This window comes from Botrytis deweyae (genome assembly GCF_014898535.1).
Source record: "Botrytis deweyae strain B1 chromosome Unknown BDEW_059, whole genome shotgun sequence".
NCBI lineage: Eukaryota > Fungi > Ascomycota > Leotiomycetes > Helotiales > Sclerotiniaceae > Botrytis > Botrytis deweyae.
Genome location: NW_024066266.1, coordinates 148,393 through 170,909, shown reverse-complemented (window position 1 = coordinate 170,909; position 22,517 = coordinate 148,393). Strand labels below are relative to the sequence as shown.

Below are 22,517 nucleotides of genomic sequence, written 5' to 3'. Positions count from 1 at the left end.
GTCGTCTGCTGACAAAAACACCGCTTAGGTGTGGTGTGTAGCTTTTATATATTCTGGATAGGCACCCTAGCCATGTATGCACAGGCTCTGGTATTGGCCCAAGGGCACCGTGACAAATCTTCACTGAGGCCCTTTCACGTTTTTCATTGGCGTCTTCTTCGCTACCGACAGTATGGAAATTAAGCTTACTACACACGCACCCTACCACTTAGAAGCATCCTGAATCGTTAAAAATTCGCAATTGATCAAAACTCAAACCGGAACCTTACTCCCAAGAATGATAAAATAGCAGCAAACGTTCTTCATTACGATATTCTGTGCGATAATTAGTGGTGGGGTGTTGTGGTGCGGATTTGTAGTGGAGGCTTTGTTCAAGAAAAGGGGGAGGTTAGTACGAATGCAAGCGATTACAAAAGCGGTAAAGTATCTTCATATACCCAGCTGTGGCTTATGATGACTGCATACAATGCTACCACACGTGTTTCACAATAGATAAGCCAATCAGTTGAATAATTCTCACTTGCTCCGAAATGCTGTAGCCGCCAGTAAATATCCCAGATGGTGCTATTATCACACTACTTCTTGCCTAGTATGATAATCCCGTTCTCAATATCTCGTGGCTGGTTACAAGAACTTCTAACAACTACAACAAATATACTATGTGCACGATGGGTAGCCATGAAGCAGCAGTAAAGGCCGTCGCGGCTTCAGTTCGTGCCTTCTTTGCTCGAAAAGAATCATTCAGAATCTATCATGGATCGACAAATAGCACAAGACCAAATCATCAAAATCGCCTTGTTGATATCAGCAGCCTCAAAAACGTGTTGAACATTGACCCGTTAGCTCGTACAGCACTCGTTGAGCCGAATGTTCCCATGGATCGGCTTATCGAAGCGACTTTAAAACATGGTCTCATACCGCCAGTAGTGATGGAATTCCCTGGTATCACTGTCGGTGGGGGATATGCGGGATCTGCTGGGGAAAGCAGCTCATTCAAATACGGATATTTTGACCAAACTATCAATTCCGTCGAAATGATACTTGCAAATGGAGAAGTTGTCACCGCATCTCGTTCCCAAAATGCGGATCTATTTAAAGGAGCTGCTGGTGCAATGGGCACTTTGGGAATAGCCACATTGATCGAATTGCAGCTCATCCCTGCCAAGAAATTTGTTCAGCTGACTTATGAGCGAAAATCCTCGGTTCATGAGACAATTGAAGGGGTTAAGAAAGAAATTGGAAATTCCAACAATGACTATGTTGATGGAATCTTGTTCTCCAAAGATTTTGGCGTAGTAATGACTGGGAAATTAACAGATGATAAGCCAGCTACCATGAAAGAGCAATCATTCAGTCATGCTAGAGATCCCTGGTTTCATCTACATATCCAAGAGCGAATGAATAGCGAATCTCAGAAGCTTTGCGTTGACTATATACCATTGGGCGAATATTTATTCCGATGGGACCGAGGTGGTTTCTGGATGGGTCATCAAGCATTTCAATACTTTCCGTTTGTTCCATTCAATCGATGGTCTCGATGGTTCCTAGACGATTTTATGCACACCCGGATGCTATATCGTGCTCTACATGGTACTGGCCACTCATTCGAGCATATCGTACAGGACCTTTCACTTCCATATTCTACAGCGGAGGAATTCATTGACTACTCAGCAGCTGAGTTTAACATATGGCCTCTGTGGCTATGTCCTTTACGAGAGATGCAAGCGCCAACATTTCATCCCTCAACTACATTACCGGGTCCAGGTAACGATGCAAAGCCAATGCTCAACATTGGTCTCTGGGGTCCAGGATCCAAGAACAGAGACAAGTTCTTCCGGCAAAATCGACAATTGGAGAAGAAACTTGCGGATTTGGGAGGCTTCAAAGTCCTGTACTCTCACACTTATTATACGGAGACAGAATTCTGGGAGCTGTATGATAGAAAGTGGTACGAGGATTTACGGTCAAAGTACTCGGCTACATCTTTGCCTACTGTTTACGAGAAAGTAAAGGTAGATATGTCAAAGTTCTCGGGGATCAAGTTATCTTGGTATGAGTGGATATTGAAACTATGGCCGGTAGCTGGATTGGTGGGGATCATGTCTGCTATACGTAGTAGAGACTACCTGCTGCACAGGAAGCCACTATGGAGAGAAAGAATGAACATCCAGAAGCCCTGAAGTGATTGTTACCGGAAACAGATTTTTGATAGTTAAAGTAATTAGTTAGGACGTCCTATCTATAAAATGCGAATACCATTGGATTAAAATCTAGCTGGAGTAGGCACTTTTCCAAATGCTGAATTGAATACAAAAAATGCGATTCGAATGAATTTTGAAATATCGAATCGCCTGTATCACGCCTACGCACCTGGAGATATGCACCGAGCATGAAGATGCTGTTTTCTTGTAAACATACCGCATCTTACAACTCTATTTTTCTGAATGTATCTCGCTTGTTTCTGACTTTTGCTTGATTGCTTTACAGAAAATTCTTATTTTCTTCATTCATGTTTATATTCTGGAGAAATCGAATCCAATCGAATTCGCAGTTTTATAATGAAATAAGAACCATGACATGAAGATATCATCCAATACTTATGTTTGAAGGATTTTGAAAGTTCCGATGCTATATGAACATTCTGTTATTCAATCTAGTTTCGCCGTTGTCTAGGCATTTGGAGTCAAAAAATACATCCCGTCTACAAATTGTGACGAACCAAGAACGAGTCTTTAAATTGCTTCTTGAGATCAAGAAGCTTTTTATTCAATACGTGTGATCTTGACAAGGACTTTCTCTCCAGATTTTGCCTTAGACTCGCGAAAGAAGGTTATTAAGGGGAATAGGTGAGACATTATTTTCTATGCCTGATTTACCACTGGTTCACTCAAACCTGCATAATTTAGGCAGCCCGCCACATCAATGAAGTCAGTGTGGCTCAATTGTGGCTCTTGTTTTCTACCTAGCACCTCCAGCTGGTCAGCTGAATTCAACAACTTCAATAGTGGAACTTATGTCACTTTGGTTTAGACATCGTCTCATAAATGAGAAAAGGTTGTTTGAACTTCATATCAATATGCTCTAGCTCTCAACGGCACTTTTTTGAAGCAATTTTCTGAGTTTTGATTCCCTCGTTTGGGCGCTGTTGGTTACTATTCTGTGCACAACCCGACTCGACCTCATCTTCAGCCTCATTTGATCATGTAAACAAGATTCTTCTTTTAAATTAGATGAGAATGGCTCCTTACAAATACACCCAGCTGGAAAGGGGAAATGACGAGATCAGATTATTGAGTCTAATGCCAGGCGCACAAGACGACAGCATCTCCATGCACATTTTCCACGTACCCCTAGCCATTCCACCGAGAGAGACTAGTGAAATCAAGAGACTTTCACTTGAAGAACTGCAAAAAACTCTTCCGGACGATATGTATGCTATGAAAACAATCGATGGACGATATATCTTCAAACACCGCAATGGAAATCTAAATTCGTGGGACCATCCAGATCCAAATCTTGATCGTGCTCTTCATGATTTGCCGAAACATGGAATTTTTCCGGAAAACAAACCTAAATATGAAGCTCTTTCATATGTCTGGGGGTCTGCCGAAAATCCAATCACAGCACATGTGTTGGGCGAAACTCTGGCAACGATACAAATTGGGGCTTCTCTTGCTGTTGCACTTAGACAATTAAGATACACGGATAAGCCGCGAATATTGTGGATAGACTCTATCTGTATCAATCAAAGTGACGTGTCCGAGCGAAGCCACGAAATAGGACGCATGAGAAACATCTTCTCCTTCGCGGATCGAACTATCATCTGGCTTGGCGAAGAAGCTGACGATAGTACAAGTGCTTTATCTACTACTGAGCATTTCGCCAAACAGGTCGAGTACATAGGAGGAGGATTAGTTGCATGCGCCCCTGGAACCAAGTTGATGGAATGGAGACACTCGAACTTTCATCTGCCATATGACACCAAAACATGGTCATCCATAAGAGCTCTCTTCCGGAGGCCTTGGTTCAGTCGAGTCTGGGTCTTACAAGAAGTCTTACTTGGCGATCAGAGATCATCAGTACAGTGCGGTAATACCTCTATTCCTTTCACTGCTCTTCGAAAAGCAATGTTGGTGCTTGGGAGAAAGGTCACGACACCAAGCGACATACGCTCCCAATTATTGTCGTACGCTCCTGGAGTTCTGCCTGACTCTATGAGAGAGTTACCCGAGCTTCTGAGATGGGCTAAGCATCGCAACTGCAGCGATCCCCGTGATAAAATATATGGGGTACTGGGCTTAGTGTCGCCTTTGATAGCCGAAGGAATTACGTGCGACTATTCTATTCCTGTGGCAGAAGTGTATAAGAGTGCGGTGCTCAGTCATGTCACTGTCACAAAGCGTCTGTACTTGTTGCAACACTGTCAGTTGATCCAAAGATTTGAAGGCGGACTATCATGGGTTCCGAATTAGTCTTTCGAGGATAAAAGTATTATGATCGGTATTGTCTTGGGAAGATATGCAGCGGGTTCTTCTTCCTCACTGACAAAATATCAAGCGCCGATGACCTTGGAAGTCACCGGCGTTTGTTGCACAAGAATTACTTCAGTTAAAACAAAATCTTCAGGAAATGCAAGGGAAACTTTCCAAGCTATTCGTGGCTGGGAGCCCGAGGGTCTCAGCTCTAGAGACTATATCGCGGGCGGTTCTTTGATTGATGCATTCCTCCAAACTATTTATCAAGGGCGTACTAAGGAAAGATATCCCGGCCTTCGTATTCCACATTCCTGGGAGCTCCGCCGAAGCTATTTAGAAGCTGTTGATAAAGATAATAAAGATGAAGATGCGATACTAAATTATTTTTACGGATTGAATTATGGTCCCACGGCATTCATAACAACAGAAGAGGGTTATATGGGAATAGGACCACTTGGAGTTGAGGAAGGTAAGGCTTGATTCACCAGCTCCAAACCTCTTCAAAAGAGCTGACAGTACAAGGTGACTATGTATGTGTACTATTAGGAACTGAACTTCCAATAGTTCTACGCCCAACACCAGCTGGAGAGTTTCTAGTTGTAGGATCCTACTTCATTCATGGTTTAATGGACGGAGAAGCTCTGCTTGGTCCTCTCCCAACTCCATGGAAAACAGAACTATACCGAAGGAAAGATTCAGGGTACTCAACTCACTTTGTCAAACCGAACGAAAAAACACTCGATGACCCACGTGTCTCCCCTCTACCCTCTGAATGGATAGAAGTTAATAGAGATGACGGTCCATGGCCTATCAGCAAATCCTATTTCAAACATCTTGTGACAGGCGAGACGATGGATTCTGATCCTAGGATGCTTCCACAAGCATTGATAGAAAGAGGTGTGAAACTGCGGAAATTCAGGCTCGTGTAGTTTTCCAAGGAATTGAGTAAGTTCTAGCTGAGTAAAGCACAAACGCCACGAACGAGTTTTATTCAATGACTCTTTATGGGTTATTGTTCTCGTAAATTTGACCTCTAATGGCAACATCTTGAGTACTAACAAGTATACAAGACATTTCAATCTCTAATTGTGATTTAATTTATCATTCCACCACTAAAATCACTTCCACCTGCCGATAATTGGTCGAGTCAAGAACTTCAAGGCATTTACTCTTCAGAGACGTGAACTCCTTCAAATTGCTTATAGTTGATTTGGGAAAACGCAAAACAGCGGCACTCTTCAACTCTACTCACAGTATATACAATCTAAAAGAGAATAAATTTGCACCTACTTCGCCTATGCTAATCATCTGGCCTATCATATCCCCTATAAAGACACCGTGGAGTGGCTGGTGTTTACCCCGCAGAAGCTACCTAGGTACTGATTGATCTTTAGAAAAGTGAATGATGTCATTCAATGTCAATGCAACCGAGATTTATTGTGTCATGAATATATTGAATATATTCAATATTTGTTTTCACGCGATTCTTGACCATCTTTATAGATAGAATGGAACGATTCGGTGTATATTCATTCCCAAACCGATCCAAACACAGTAGTGAATTCATACAGCGATCGAAAAGCTTAGCGTCGGTTGTCTCTTGAATTTCTGGTTAAAAGCTTTCAGATTCCCCAACATATCTTCGTCTTTTTACAATTCCCATAATCAACTTCTTACCTGCCAGAAGGTCAACAATTCCCCAAGCGTTCGACTGAAACTTCCTTTTGAATACAAACAAACACATTCAATTCTGCATCAACAAAGCCATCACAAACATGGTTAACAAAAAGTGTTCATTGTGCCCAGACAGCATCACTGAAAGCATGTTAAACATTGATATCGAAAAGATCTCATTTGGCACAGCCAGTAGCATTACTGATGGCAAGGCAACTCCAGTTCCTGTTGTCGCTCGTCAATCCTGGTTCAGGCGACTAGCTCTACGCTTATTCCCAAAGACTCGAAGCGGCGCTGGTATGAGCAATTGTTTTGGTTCACATAACAATAGCTCATCTCAATCCCTTGAAAATAAGCTAGTAACCTTGAAAGCCGCCCAAGAGAAAGCATTAGCGGCGCCTGCTGACGTTATTGTCTTCCAGAAGTTTGAGTATGTAGACCTTTCACTTTAAGAATGAATGTAGCTAACAGCCAGCAATCATAGTGCTCCGGGAAAGTTTCCTATATCGGGTCACTATGCAATTCAAACAAAGGACGAAGCATATTATTTGATCAGAAAAGAATTGATTCATCAAAGATCGAGACCCTTATTTGACAAGGTATTTGGCAAGGGTTCATTGAAGGACATCAGTGCATTTCCCGCAGCAATCCTGCCCGATTTCGGTAACCTCCCTTTGGGGGTATTTGTCGAATGGACTTACGATCGCGGCACTAGATTCATACAAAGTATTGAAGATTCCGAGAACGAGCACGAATGCTCTCCACATGACCAGAGTGAATTTATAAATTGCTTCACGGAAATTCTTCTCTTTGCCGACAGATACTCTCTCCATGAATTTCAAGATGATTTCCTCGAAATATTCATCTATTTATTGAAAATGGATACTTCACCAATCAATATAGTCCATATTCGCCGATTTCACAAGCAACTATCGCAAGATTCAAAGATCCGTGTCTTCTTGGTTGATTTGGTTGCTTTCATCATTCAAGAAATCGATGCTTCAGGAAATTTGAACAGTAAGAATACAGCATTGAACTGTGCCCTCGCATCTAACAAGAGATATACCCTTGTTGAGCTACTTGCCTTGCTTGAAGGCGACAATATTCGACCGCCACATGGAAAGTTTTCTGACCCTCAGTATGCCCCAGGTTGTGTTTATCACCACCACGGCAGTGGAGAAAAGTGTCCCCACAGAATTTCTGCTGTCTCCTTTCTCGAAAAGTTTATCAAAAAAGAAGCATAATCCCGGGGGTTGGAGCTATGATGGGATTGATAAGGTTAGCAGGATAACGGGAGGATGGGAGGAAGGGATACGGAACGAGGAATATCTGATCATGGTATGGGCAATCATTTTGCGATTGTTTCCAGGCAGATATCAGCATTTGCTATATTTAGGGGAATGAAAGCTTCCTGGAAAGGAACTTATCTAAAGCAATTACATACCAATAACCCATTTTGCAGGTTCATATGAGTGATTAATAAGGCGTAAACTTACATGTGGTGATTGATGTTCATGTTTCTCTCCCGGTAGTTCGAATCTTGCGACTGTACTATTACCGACATCGCATATATGTATGGAGGGAAACTTGTAGACATTTTAATAGGAACTGTCTCTGAATCATGTTCGTCAGTCTATTTCAGAATTCTTCCCAACCCACGTCAAACTCACCCACCTAGATAGCTCTGACTGCATACCATTTGCATTTCTTCTCCTCTACCCACCTCAAACTTAGATAGTCTTCGAATCTTCTTAACCAGTATGTTTTCTTCATATCCTGAGCTTCTTCCCAACCATCACTTACCAGACACCCGCACCTTAACACAACAGCCTCCACTGTACATGGGCCCCCAAGCTCAACGTAAACAAGTAGTAGAAAAGCCGCACCATGAAGAAATCCTGTACATCGCATCGCACAGTCTCTGCAGTGCCCTTCCCTTAATCCTGAGCATTTCACATTCTCATTTCCCCACCATCTTCCCATAAGATCATCTAGCATCACCCCCCCCCCCCCCCCCCCCTACCTCCCCTACCTAACACAATCTTCGCACCTTCCCATCTCAACCTCAAACCACGTGTACTCACGTGGCAAACAAACCCAACATAACCTTTTGTTGCACATCTAGAAAAGTGACATTTTGGACCAAACCTTTCAGATTTTCAAAGTAACTAAACTTCGAAATCATTTCATCTCGTTTTCCAAACGCATCCTTCTTTACACGTCACCTCTGCCTTCAAGATCCTTATCCATGTTCGCTTGACTCTCTTTCTCAAGCCTCGTCACTGGTCCGTGACAATACCTCATTGAACTGAATACTCTCCACCTCTCTACTATGATTCTATTCATATCTAAGTTTAAACTCAACCTCAACCTCGATCTCAATCTGACCTTCAACATCAACCTCAACCTAATCATCGTTCTGTTTCGCCATCAACACACTTAATACACCCGAACTCAAAAGGATTAGTCAAAGCAGCATTTCTTTTAAGTCCTCTCCTCTCCTCAATACCCTTCTAGTCCTATAGCAGTGATTTAGACAACGCGGATACAAAAGATCAGCATTCACATTACGTTAGCTTCAAAATAAACATATCTTTACCCCTTTCGCTTGTCTTATTACCGACACCACTCTTCATTAATCGGATTTCTTCTCTCTCTTGTAACTTACCCTCCAAATTACCAATAAAATCCAACCAACAACTAACAACACCCCCCCCCCAATTCACCAAACCAACCTCCCCAGTCCATAAACCATAACTCCTATCTACCAAGAGGATTCTCACCCCCTAAAATCCCCATCATTCACATCTCTACATCCAAACTAATCTCACCCTTATCCACACTTTCAGTCATCCTCTTTCCAGCTCTGCAATATGCAACTGAATAGATTAAACACAGAGGCTCAAATCCTATCAGTTATCTCACCACCTCACCACCTCATTATCTCATTATCTCATTATCTCACTACTTTATTACCTCTTTACTTCATTGCCTTACTATCTCACTACACCTCCTTTCCCATTTAAATCTCCTCCTTTCCAGCATACCTCAGCTCCTGCCACCATACTCAAACCATGGAGTACAGAAGCCACCCCAATACCTCCCACTCCCCCTCCACTTCCCTCTACTCCCCCCTTCACCCTCTCCTCCACTCAAATCCACCCAAATCCCATCCCAACAATCCACCATCAAATTCTCCCACCTTATATTATATAATACTCATTAAAACTTATCTAATATCTATCTACCTATTGTGAGGATTCATAATAAGTCCACTAAATCACTTACTAATATCTTATCAAATAAGGGATATATTAATGACTAATATACATATAATATGATTTTATATTATAAAATCATATTATTATATAGTTATATAATAATATCTTTTATCAAATTGATTTATAATAGAATAGAATAAAATAAAACTAGATGGAAGTATACAGGAAACCTTGCTAAATTGATTGGTTGTACTTTCTTTTTATTATCTAAAGTGATTCTATAAGATACAATTTAAATCGATCTTATTTATAAGTATAAAATATACTGGAATTTTATTATAAATTATATAAATCTAGAATATTCTTTAAAGGAATTCTAGGAAAAAACAAGTAATTTCATCTCAATTCAGTCTAGCTCTTCTAAATTGACTTCAATTCAACTCTTATTCTATATATTCGATTTATCCCTATAGCTTAAACTAATTAGATCTTTTATTATCCTTATAATAATACTATTCCTTCTTATTATAAAAGCTAATCTTTAAGAGATTATAAGCCCAGCTAGTTTAAACTAATTTAAAAAGGGAATTAGCTTGATTTAAGGCTATATATTATATATATATTGTTATTGAGCTATTGAATATCGAATTTTTCGAATCAATTTAATTAAATTCATATCGAAAACTATTGTATATAAACCCTAAAGTCTGTGTCCCTGAAGTTAAATCTAATTAAGCATATAAAATTAGATTTCTAAACGATATATTTATGCTATATTGCTACCCATAACAAATAATATATTAATCTTTTTTATATTAAGATGTTCTAGCTTATTTAGTCTTTATTTTATATTAATTAAAATAAAGAGCTAATTTAAGAAATAACTGGTCTATTTGATCCTCAAGACTAAAATCAATTTTAAATTAATTTATTTATCTAATCCATTTAAGCCCGAAACTAGCTAATCTATTTAGACTAATATTTAACTAGTATAAGATCAATTAATCTATAAAGGACTTAAAATAGCCTCTGATATCAATTTTAAATCTAATCCTCTAAAAGGCAGATCTAATTATATTGAATAGATTGTAACGCTTTGTCTTAGAAGAACTGCAAGAATAGAATATAATTTATCCTTAGAATCTACAATTACAGAATCGGAAACAAAGTATTTATCGAGTATATCTATATATCAATTATATATACATAATTATATATATACATATATATACATATATATACATATATATACATATATATACATATATATACATATATATACATATATATACATATATATACATATATATACATATAAACAATTACAACTATAATTAGATACTAATTCATAATACTACCCCCCTTTTTAAAAAAGCTTACTTTTAAGTTTTATAATTATTTGTTTTAGTTATTAAATCAGTAATTACAAAATAGTATTATTATTATTTGATTAAAATAATATAATAAACAAATATATATATAGGTTTTTCTTTTTTATAATAGGAAGGTATATACAAAATAAAGGAAATCGTTTTATAATCTAACAACTAATTGAATCCTTTAAAGTATATAGATTGATTGAATCTCTTTTCTTTTTCAAATTTTTTAAATTAATCAATCTTCTCATATTTATCAATTAATATGCCTTTAATCTCAAAAAGAAAATATAATAGCAAAAGCAAGTTATTATCAATATAAATTCAATAATAGGAGAATATATATATAATAATGAATTATTTATAATTTTTTTTATATTTGCTTTATTAATTTATTTTTCTATTTAGTTTATAGAAAAAAGAGTAACTGCTTTTTTTATTATACAAAACAAATAATTTATTAAAAAAAAAGAATTTGAGAAAAAGGAGTTTTATTATAAAAGTAATTGTAATTCTAATAAAAAATATAAATAAGATTTTTTATTTATCCATCTTCAATATATAATCGATTTATCTAATAAATACAATTATAATTATTATAAATAATAATTTTAAGAATAGAATCAATCTTTAATTTGCTTATTAAATATATTTATTCTATTATATTCCCCAACAGAATTTGAAAAAAAAATATAATTCTTTGATTGATTATATTAATAATTATAAAAAGAAGTTTACTAATAAATTAGCTATAATAATATATTACTTTAATAATATCAAAAATAATAAATACAAGATTATTAAGAAAAAGATTATAAAAGCCTTATATTAAAATCAATCTGATTATAAATTCAATACACCCCATTATAAAAGTATTGACTTTATTAATATTAATAAACTAGAATTTCTAAATAAAAGATTATTAAAAAAGATAATATTATAATAGAAATAATATATTTAAAAGAATAACTGAGTTTATATAAACTATATATATAATTGTATTTCCAATAAAAGGGATAATATGTATTACTGAGTTTCTAACCAATTGTCTGGTTAAGCTTATTACCTGCTTTATTTCACTAGTAAGTATAAGTATAAATACTTATTCTCTAAAAAGACTTATAAAATATTTTTTTAATATTAAATAATTATTACTAAATATAATAATATAATAAAAATAAGTTATAACTTTATTGGTTTTAATAAAATTAATTTTTTTGATAATTTAATTTATAAAAGGAATTAAGAAATTGTATTTCGAAAAAAATACTTTCTATTATCCTTACTCGAAAGAATACAGAGTATTATATAACCAAAGCCATAATATAGAAAAGCAAATTGAAATAGTAGTATTAACTTATTATAATATAGATAGAAGTAAAGCTTTTGATAATTTATAAGTAATTATAAATAATTAAATATAAGTTTAGTTTTGTTGTTATATATATTACAACTAAAAGTTGTTTTATCTTTTGATTTATAATTATTCTATATATTCTTATTATTATTATTAGCTAAAAATTTAATTAATATTTTAATTTAAATTATCTAGTCTTTGCTTTTATATCTTATTTAACTATAATTATTAATAATTATAAAGACTTTCTTTCTAATTTATTTTAAAATTATCAAAATAAGAAAAAAATATTCTTTATTATATTATTTTAATAATTTAATCTTTATTTAATTATTTTTTTATTATTTATAAAATTATAATTTCTTTATTATTTTAATATATAAAAAAGTTTTTTTGATTTTTCTTATTTATATATTGATTATTATTTATAAAATTATAATTATTCTTTTTATTCTTGTAAAAGCAAATTTATTTGAATAAGTGTATAAAAGATTTTGGTAGAAAGAGATTTTATAAATAGAAATTATAAAGGAAATGCAAAATAGTTTTGAGATTAAAAACGGGATATCAGGTAAGATTATTATTAATATTTAATTATAATACTTTATATTTGAATTATTAATATATTTTCTTAATAACTAGAATATATTCTACTTTTTATTTAATATTATTAATAATATTTATTAAAGATAATAATTTAATAGTTTATTTAAAAAATAGATTATCTATTATTTTGTAGAGTTTGTTAAATGAAAATATAGAATAAACTTTTATAATAAATAATAGATTTAATTAAAAGGAATCTCTAATTTGATTAATAATCTTGAATTCATCCTGAATTAAGTAATTCAATTTTTTTGAAGATTATTATATTAGAAAGTTTTTTATACTGAATTATATATAATCTCCTATATCAAAATCAATTAAATAATAATATAAATTAATTAATCAAAATATTTTTTCTTATATATATAAAATATTCTTTTTTACTTAATTAAATATTAATTTATTATATTTAGTATATTCTTTAATATTAATTATATTCAAATTATTAATAAATATAATAAAATCGAATTTCCAATTTCAGGGATTGTAGAATAAATAACTATATAAAGTTTTGTATAGGGATTGATTATCTAATGATTTATAAAGAAATATAAACTAAATATAATCTATCATTAATAGAAATTCAAATTAATTATCTTAATAATAGTTTATAAAAAGATATAAGTATTATTAGAGATATTAATGATAAATCTTGATTTAACTATTAATTTGTAGATAATAAATAATAAATAATTTAACTTATATTCTTAAAATATTATTGAATTTTTATTAAAAGATTGATATAAATTAAGGATTGCGATTAAAGATTATAAATTTTGGGGTATTATAATATCTGTATATATAATATAGATATAAGTAGATCTAATTTCTTAAATTAATTAATTTATAATAAAATATTGAAATGGTTTATTTGGTTAATTGATTAATAATAATGAATATATTGTTATAATTGTATTTATTTTTATTGAAATTATAATAATTTATAATAATATATTGCTATATTCTTATAGAAATAGGGAATAGATGAAGTAAACCAGAAATATAATTTTTGAGAATGAAGTTATACTTGTATTTGTGATAATTCTATATATATTGATTAATTATAAGAATTATATTTTTTTAATAATATTGTTTAATTAAAAGAGAATAGATTTTTTCTATATTAGAATATATAGTAGAAATTAAATTATAAACTTTATAAATCAAGTAAGTTTATAAATTGTTGGTATTTGGGATATATAGATAATTGTTATAAAACAATAATTCTTTTGTAAGAGTAAGATATTTATATAATTTGATTATATAATTATATAAAGTTTTTAAATTCGGATAGAATTTATTTATTTTAATAATATAATTGATTATATCGAAAAATAGGAATATTGTATTTATATTAAGGTTTATAATAGTATTTAATTCTTATTAGAAAGATTTATGTATAATTCTAATATTTATTTAATTATTTTTTATAAATTATTATAATTAATTCTTTTTCTTAATATTATTTTATTAATTTAATTTGTTAATATAATAAGTAAGTATATCTATAAGTGAATTATTCTTTTTAGTATAATATATAATAATAAAGTTATAATTAGTAAATAGTTTTGCTTAGTATATTTATTAAGTATTTAGCTGTTAGAGTAGATAATAGTAATGAATCAATTAGGTGTAATATAGTACAAAGACTTTTCATTAATCCTTTTAAATTATAAAAATTCTATAATTTATAATTGTGTGTGGGTTAATATTGGCTCGAAGTAGTCCTGTAGGGGCTATTTATATGCTCTCGTTAGCTTTTATATGGATTAATTGTGATAAAGCTTTTTATATTGTATATTGTATTTCGAGATGTGTATGTTTATTTTTCGAATTCGGTTTGTGTAATATAAGAAAATGGGATGTCGAGTGATTATATCTGTGTTGTATATTAAAAGAAAGTAAGAATGCTATAAAGCTATAAATAATTAATAAACAATATTTCAATATATTTATTGCTTTTATTAATAGATTATTAGGGGCTCTATAAGTTTCTTTTAATTTCCTGAGTTTGTTTTCTTTTTTAGTAGATTATTCTTTATTACTTTTTTACTAATTTTTGTTTTATTATAACTATTCTTTAATTTATCAGCCCCTAGACGATTGCGGTTCGGTTTATAGTAAATTCTACTGATTTGATTATTCCTATATATCTTTATTACTCTAAATATATTATATTCTTTGCTTTTAAAGATTTCTATTATTATAATAAGGGTTCTTATACTAAGTATAGCTATTATTATACCTAGAAAAAGATCTGTCAATTAGTATTTCCCTGATATATTCCTAATATCAACTTGTTGTATTAAATCTAAGCTTTTTGATAAACTATTTCTGTTGGTAGTTAAAAAAAAGAGAATATCGAAATTGTGATAGTATATCGAAATAAGTGTTATATTAGAAATATAAAGGCCTTTTTGTGAAAGAAGAATAAGCAGAGTGATATTAAAAAGCTAGAGTTATTTGAGATATTATTTTTATTTGTTATAAAGAAATTGGATTGAATAGGCAATCTTATAGAGTGCCTTGTGGACTTTTATCGAGCTATTGTTAGTTACCCTTTGTTTCTCTATAGTGGTGTTCAGCTGACTTTTTTGGATTCTAGAATAATTTGTCTGTACTGGATACTGCTATTCCAGGTTTTGTTATGAGACTGATAGCCATAATAGATTTGAATAATGAGAGTGATTTTATGGCTTTAGTTGTTTACCTCTATGCTATCAACATTCCTGCTCTATCTCTTGCTTCCCTAGGAGGTAAGGTTTTGGGTGCTGTGAATATACTAACTGGTTTGAAGGACTGCATTTCTTTTTGTATTAATACTCAATTATTATCTTACCCTTATTTTTGTATTTGTTTTTTTATGCTCAAAAAGGATTATTTTAGATATCCTAATAAATTCTTTTCTAATCTTAATAATAACAAAGAAGATAACCCTTTTCTCCATCAGATTATTAGTATTCTTCAATATTCTGATATTTCCTATATTTCTAAAGATAATATTAATATTACCACTCTTCAGGCAAAGAAATATGCTATCAGAGATTCGATAGCTTCTGCTTATCGATCTGTTACCAGAAGCTTAGCCACCCAAGCTATCCTTCCTCCTCATAAAGCTTCCCATATAATTTCGAAATAAAAAATAGTATTAATTACTATTAATTCTCTTTCTAATTCTTGATATCAGAATATTAACATTTTGCTAAAGACTAAGGCTCCTTGTATAAGTTATTCTATCTATACTGGAAAATCTGATGTTATTGTGAATTCTTCTGAAAATATTCGATTCCGCAAACGCCTGCGGGTTGCTGACAACCTATTGATAGAGATTTGAAAGTTCAGCGAGGCTCTTGTAAAAATGGAGAAAAAGGAAAGTGTGGATAAGGATAAAGTGGATATGTCTTTAATGGATAAGAGTAAGTGAAGTAATAGTAATATAGATAATGCTATTTTTAGAATTCTCCTTTTTACACTAGATCTTTTTGATATATAGAATAAAAGGATTAATTCTTGTTATAAAACCCTTTCAATATGTTAATATAGTAATATCTTTACAACAGTATTCTTATATTAGTTAAAGGTATACTTTTGCTAAGAATAAAGCTTTATAAAAGGAATAGCAATAATCTTATTAGCCAAGTATTAACAAAAATTCAGATAATATTGACCCTGATATTCATAAATTGAAGCCTAAAGCATTCCAAAAATGTCAGGATGAGTTGGTATACTTGGTAATAGTATGCAATATACCGGCAAATGAAGGATTATATTCTCGTTCTTATCAAAATAAAAAGGAATAGAAGAAGAAATATTGCAAATAGTTTTATATTATTGGTGGTTTGCTTGTGGATACGTAGCAAAACCCTATTATCTTATAGCTTTTTTCCTTTTTTTTTTTAAGCTATATATTAATAATTCTTTTCTTTTATTATATTCTTTCAATACTTTTTTTGTGTTATTGAGATCGCAAGGGGCTTCCTATATATCTTCCGCTGATTAATAGCCTTTCTATCGGATTAGATATTGAATACCTCTGCCTCTCTTTCTATGTATTATAATCTTCTCCATTTTATGTTCCAAGTGATCGTCTATCTCCTCTGATGGTGGTGGATTAGCGATATTCTATTGTTTATATTATGATTCTAATAGGGAAATGTAAAAGATATTGTAAATCTTATAGATAGATGGTAGTTTGAGTTTATATACTTGACTATTGGTTTTTATACCTATTACTTGAAAAGAGCCTATAAACCTATCCGAAAACTTCTTTTTGAATTGAAATTATTTGATATTTTGAATGCTTAGTATTACTTTATCTTCGATATTATATCGCTGGATTATCGTACCATTTATATCCTTTGACTTTCGGTTTATAGCTGTTTACCATAGTTTTTTCAATTTTTCCCTTTCTTTATTAAAGAAAGCGATTTGCTTACGTACTGCTGGTGTCCTCTCTATAGCATCAACATCCTTGCCGATGTAATAGAATGTTGGTAGGAATTTATATATCGCTTAGAATAGGCTTATATTTATTATACTATACCATGTAGTATTATAAATGAACTCTGTGAATAATAATAATAAAGATTAATCGTTTTATTGATAATTAGAATAATAACTAATATAATAAATCAGATTTTAATTCTATCACTCCATTTGCCCGTCAATCTGAGGATAGAATATAATAGATAACTTGTATTGTATTTACAAATAAAAAAGAAAACTATTCCAAAACTTGCTTGTAAACTATAATTCTTTATCTGACACAATACCTTCCAATACCCCAAAATCCTTAAATACATTCTACATCAATATTTGAACAAATTTTGATAAGATGATTGTTTTATTAATAGATATATATCAGGTAAGCTTTATAAACCTGTTAATAATTACTAAAATTGTATTATACATATACTTGCCCAATTTCGATAAGAATAGATTTGTAATGAAATCTATAGTTATCTTTTTCTAAGGTCTATAGGGAATAAAAAGAGTCTATAACTTGCTATAGGGCTTATACTTTTTGATAGTAGTACACTGGTATACCACATATATTTTAATATACGTTTTTACATTCTTTTTTATTAAAAACCAGAAGTATTTAGATTTTAAGATTTTTAAAGTTTTAGAGATATCCCAATATCTACCCATAGGGTTATCGTAATAGGCTTCCAAGATCTTTGCTTTTAAAGTAAAGTCTAGTAATATATAGATATTCCTATTATATCTAAAAAGCCTGTCGATGTTTATCTGTTAAGATAAAGCGATTTTAGTAAAGTATAATCTTTAATTCAGGTACTCTTTATTCTTTATAAAATCATTATTCGCTTAAAGATATAATAAAGCATTTCTTATTGTCTTTAATATTAGCTTGAATACTGTTTTGTTTTCTATTAAAATACAAGTTATTTGATATAGTATTAATTGTTTATAACTAGTTTCAATTAGTGAATACTTGAGTTTATAGAATAGTAGATTATATCTTTCTTTTTGTAAGAAGCCTATAACATTATACAGAGGCTCTATCTTTTTGACAGGAAAACTTTAAAACAGATTCATAATTATCGATCTATTCTTCAATTTATTCTGAAGAATTGAAAGCATATCATTTATATTATTTATATTAACAGCATAATCAGGGTAACACAATGATCTATCTACAGGATTCAATCTTCCAGCCCTATATACTATCTCGAAATCATATACAGCCAAAACCTCCACTCACCTTGCTTACCGGTTATTCAGACTTTTTTTTGTTATAAAATACTAAAGACTGTTATAATCCGATTTAATTATAACAATATATCGATTCCCTATTGCATAATAACACCACTATATAAAAGTAATATATATTACTAGTAATTCTTGATTATAAATGAAATATCATTACTCCATTAAACTCAGCTTTCTTGAATAGAATACAATAAAATGTCATTATTGAATCAATACCTTTTTAATTCCTTTCAAAAAGAACTATAACAATATACAACCTAAAGCAAAGATTAATACATTGATTTCGATTATTATATAAAGTAAGGGATTGAAATACTGAAGAATAAATGCTAATATAAAAGCTTTCTTTAATACTTCAAATACCTTTTGTATTTTGTTAATTCACTTGAATTCGATTACTATCTCTTCTTTTTTTGTTCCCTTTAATAATATAGTTATACCATAAACCATCGCTAAGTAGGCCCTAATAAACCATCAATAAAAGTTTGTAAAATTAAGAAATACCTATACATCTCTAAGGCTATTGAGTATTAGCCATTTCATTATAATCTGAATATAGCCTGATTCCATAGTAATACTTACAGACGAAATAATGTATCCTAGGAATTCTACCTTATTAGTATAAAAGATATACTTCTTTAGCTTTACATAGAACTTATATTCAATGAATCGCGTAAGGACCTTTCGAATATTTATTATATACATAACTCTATCTCTTGAATAAATTAGAATATTATTAAGATACATTATATAGATACTATCCATCAAGCCAGATAAGGCTTAATTGATATATATTTGAAATATCATAAGGGTATTGGTAAGGCCGAAAGATATTACCCTATACTCATACTAGCCATACCGCATACAAAACACAATCTTCCATTTATCCCCCACTTTTATACAGATTCGATAATAAATATTCTATAAATCTAGCTTAATGAATATAATATTTTATTGGAGTTAGTTTAGGGATTCATTAATAAAAGATAAAGGGATTTAATCCTTTCTAATAATCCGATTAAGCTCTTAATAGTTAATATATAATTAATAGTCTTCCCCCTTTTTTAAAACGAATATAATAAATATCCTTGCTAAACTGATAAACCTTCTTATTTATTCTTTTCTTTAATATTCATTTAAATATTTTTGTAGTATTACTAACTCTTTCTTTGATAAGAAATAAATCAAGCTCTAAGGAGGGATCGAATCGGATTTGAAATTAATACAATACTTTATTAAATAATATTTGGATAAAAGGCTACTTTTGTTTTTCAAAAAAGCCTTCTTATACTCCTGAAATTCTTCTAATATTTTATATAAGATTAATACAAATATCAAACAGCCCTCTTTTATTTTTAATTACAAAATTATTTTATTTAGAAAGATTACAAAAACTGCTTTGTCTTCCTTCATTTCCTAATAAAATTCTTTTGCAAAAATAATCTCAAGATTATTTAAGATAAAACAATATCGAAGTGATATCGATTTCTAATCGATATCAGAATTGATTGTTTATAATTATAGGAAATCTAGAATAACATTTATCCATAGTAGATCCAGCACTGCTAATGTAAAGCTATAAATATGAGTTCTCTTTTCCCCTTTTTCATCTTTCATTTCAATAGGGAATTCATAATCCCTATATAATACAATTACAATATCATTTGCTAACATAAGGGGAGTGCTTTTTTTGATAGAAATCTAGTTCTATTCAATATACTTACTTTACTATATAATATTAGCTTATACTTCCAAATCGACAAAATATCGAAGCACTATCGACTTACTATTATTATTAAAGATTGTTGTGATTATAAAGATTATTCGCTTTTCTTTATATAAACTCAGTATCAATAGAATATTCATTATAATTACTGGATCTAGATATTTCCTATACGAGTAACCTTAAAGGGGTTATTTTGACACTCATTTTCTTTATACCTTCCCTTATAATATCTACACACAAAATCATTCTAATAGTTCGAAGCGATATACCCTTTTTATTAGTATTTATAGTATATAGCAATCCGCATATACTCTGTATACAATACATTAACAAAGTGTTTTGATATCTTAAAGAATTCCTTTTGAGAAGGTTGATTTGATTCTTGAATTTCTGTTTTAATAATTAGAATCGGATTATTTTCCAAATAGAAATATTTAAATAGATTTTGATATTGAAAAGATAATTAATTATATTTGTAAAATCGATATAAGTTCCCTGTATCTCTTTCTCGGAATAATTTCTCTATATTTTCCAATCTACAGATTTGTCTTATAAGCTCATTACACAATTTAGATTGTTATAGGAATTCCAATATTTTTCTAGCTATATTAGGTAATAAATCCACTAAAAATCTCTCAACCCGAACACTCTCTGCCTCCTGCTCGATATCCTCCTTAAGATCTTCTAGGTAGATTATAAATATATTTATAGTTTCTTTTTCTTTTTATCTTGTATATATAATCTTTTGGATTACTTGTTATTATCTAATCCCTTTATCTATAATAGTATTATACATATATTCCCTGAAGTTTTTCCAGTTTATTTTTTTATAATTTGATTTGTTTATATACCAATACCAAATTGTTAGGGGTATTGTTTTGAAATATAATTTCTGTTTAGAAGAAGAAGTTCTTAGTTTTTTCGATATTCTTTTTTTTGTATTGTTTTAATCTCTGCAATTTCGGTGGTTTTCCTCAATTAAGGTTAGTATTCTGATGGATTGTATTTGGTACGATTGCGGGTTGGTTATATTCGATCGGGGTGGTTGTATATAAAATATAGTTTATAGCCATTCTATAAGCCTTTTTTATAGCTATTATTTCTTTTTTTATTTCTTTAAGTTATTAGGTTAATGATATATCTTTATTATTATTAAGAGAGTGTAATTGGGCTGAATAAGTATTGTTATTGATACTCTACAGGAATTAATTAATAGTTTTATTGGATTGGTCTTGAGTTGTATTGTGGGTATTCCGCTTTCCTTTTGGGATAGATATTTTTTTTATTGAAACCATAATGATATTGATAATTGTTTGATTAAGAAATAGTTGATGGATTGTTCTATATAGGGGAATAAAAAGAATTGTTAGAGTAGATAATAGTAATAAATCAATTAGGTGTAATATAGTATAAAGACTTTTCATTAATTCTTTTAAACTATAAAAATTCTACAATTTATAATTGTATGCAGGTTGGCATCGGCTTGAAGTAGCTCTGTAGGGGCTATTTATGTGCCTTTGCCAGCCCTTACACGGATTGACCGTGATATTAGCTATTTGATAGATATAAAATATTCGAGAACTTTATAATTGATATATACTTTAATTTGATATAAGGATTTTGTTAAGGTACGGGTAAAGACTTATATTGTATTATAAAGATAGAAGAGCTATGGAAGGATAAGGTTCTCTTATAGGAAGTAGGGTATACTAATAGTATATACTTGAGGTATAAAGATAATATAATTAATGCTGTAACAATATCCCCCTTTTAGGGCTTGTTTGTTTTAAGCAAGCTAAAATACAATCCAGCTAATTTTGCTAATTTTTGGTAAAGTTGTAATAAGGAATTAATTCACAAGATTAGTTTATTATTATATTTAAATTAAATGGATAACGAATTTGATTAAATAAGAATTTAAAATCTCTTAGAATAATATTAAAAAACTCTGATTTCTGTTATAAAATTAAAATGAATTCTTCTAAGATCTATAATCAACTAATAATCCTTTTTCAACCTACTCTACCCTCGTTTTGGGATTATATTTAATATAAAATTATTTAAGATAATAGACTTTTTGAATTCTATTTATATAGAAAAATCCAGTTTATTTAGATTTATTAAATAAAATGTAATAATTGTTTTCTTTTAATCTTTAAGATTCTTGATTAATTATTACAATAATAAATAATATTTTTATTTGATTTAATAACAAAATCTATTTTTATTATAATAATCAAGCAATTTATTAAATTTTTATTATTCGGTTTTTTTATTTATATTATTATTCCTTTTTAGAACTCGATCTTGATTATAATGAAATTCTATTTTATTGATTATAGTTTAATC

General features: G+C 30.6%; 3 protein-coding genes across 3 annotated transcripts; all 3 read left to right on the top strand.

The window, feature by feature from the left end:
- Positions 1-668: 668 nt before the first annotated feature.
- EAE98_012150 (uncharacterized protein) lies at positions 669-2,180 on the top strand (the record flags this gene model as incomplete). The annotated part of the gene is made up of 1 exon (XM_038959775.1): positions 669-2,180. The coding sequence occupies one exon, from the start codon at positions 669-671 to the stop codon at positions 2,178-2,180; it is 1,512 nt and encodes a 503-aa protein (XP_038803899.1).
- Positions 2,181-3,236: 1,056 nt separating this feature from the next.
- On the top strand, positions 3,237-5,404 carry EAE98_012149 (uncharacterized protein; the record flags this gene model as incomplete). Its single annotated transcript, XM_038959774.1, has 3 exons — positions 3,237-4,422; positions 4,558-4,944; positions 4,998-5,404. The coding sequence occupies 3 exons, from the start codon at positions 3,237-3,239 to the stop codon at positions 5,402-5,404; spliced, it is 1,980 nt and encodes a 659-aa protein (XP_038803898.1).
- An 894-nt stretch (positions 5,405-6,298) lies between these two features.
- Positions 6,299-7,393, top strand: EAE98_012148 (uncharacterized protein; the record flags this gene model as incomplete). The annotated part of the gene is made up of 2 exons (XM_038959773.1): positions 6,299-6,579; positions 6,634-7,393. 2 exons carry the CDS (start codon positions 6,299-6,301, stop codon positions 7,391-7,393), a joined length of 1,041 nt encoding a protein of 346 aa, XP_038803897.1.
- Between the last annotated feature and the right edge of the window lie 15,124 nt (positions 7,394-22,517).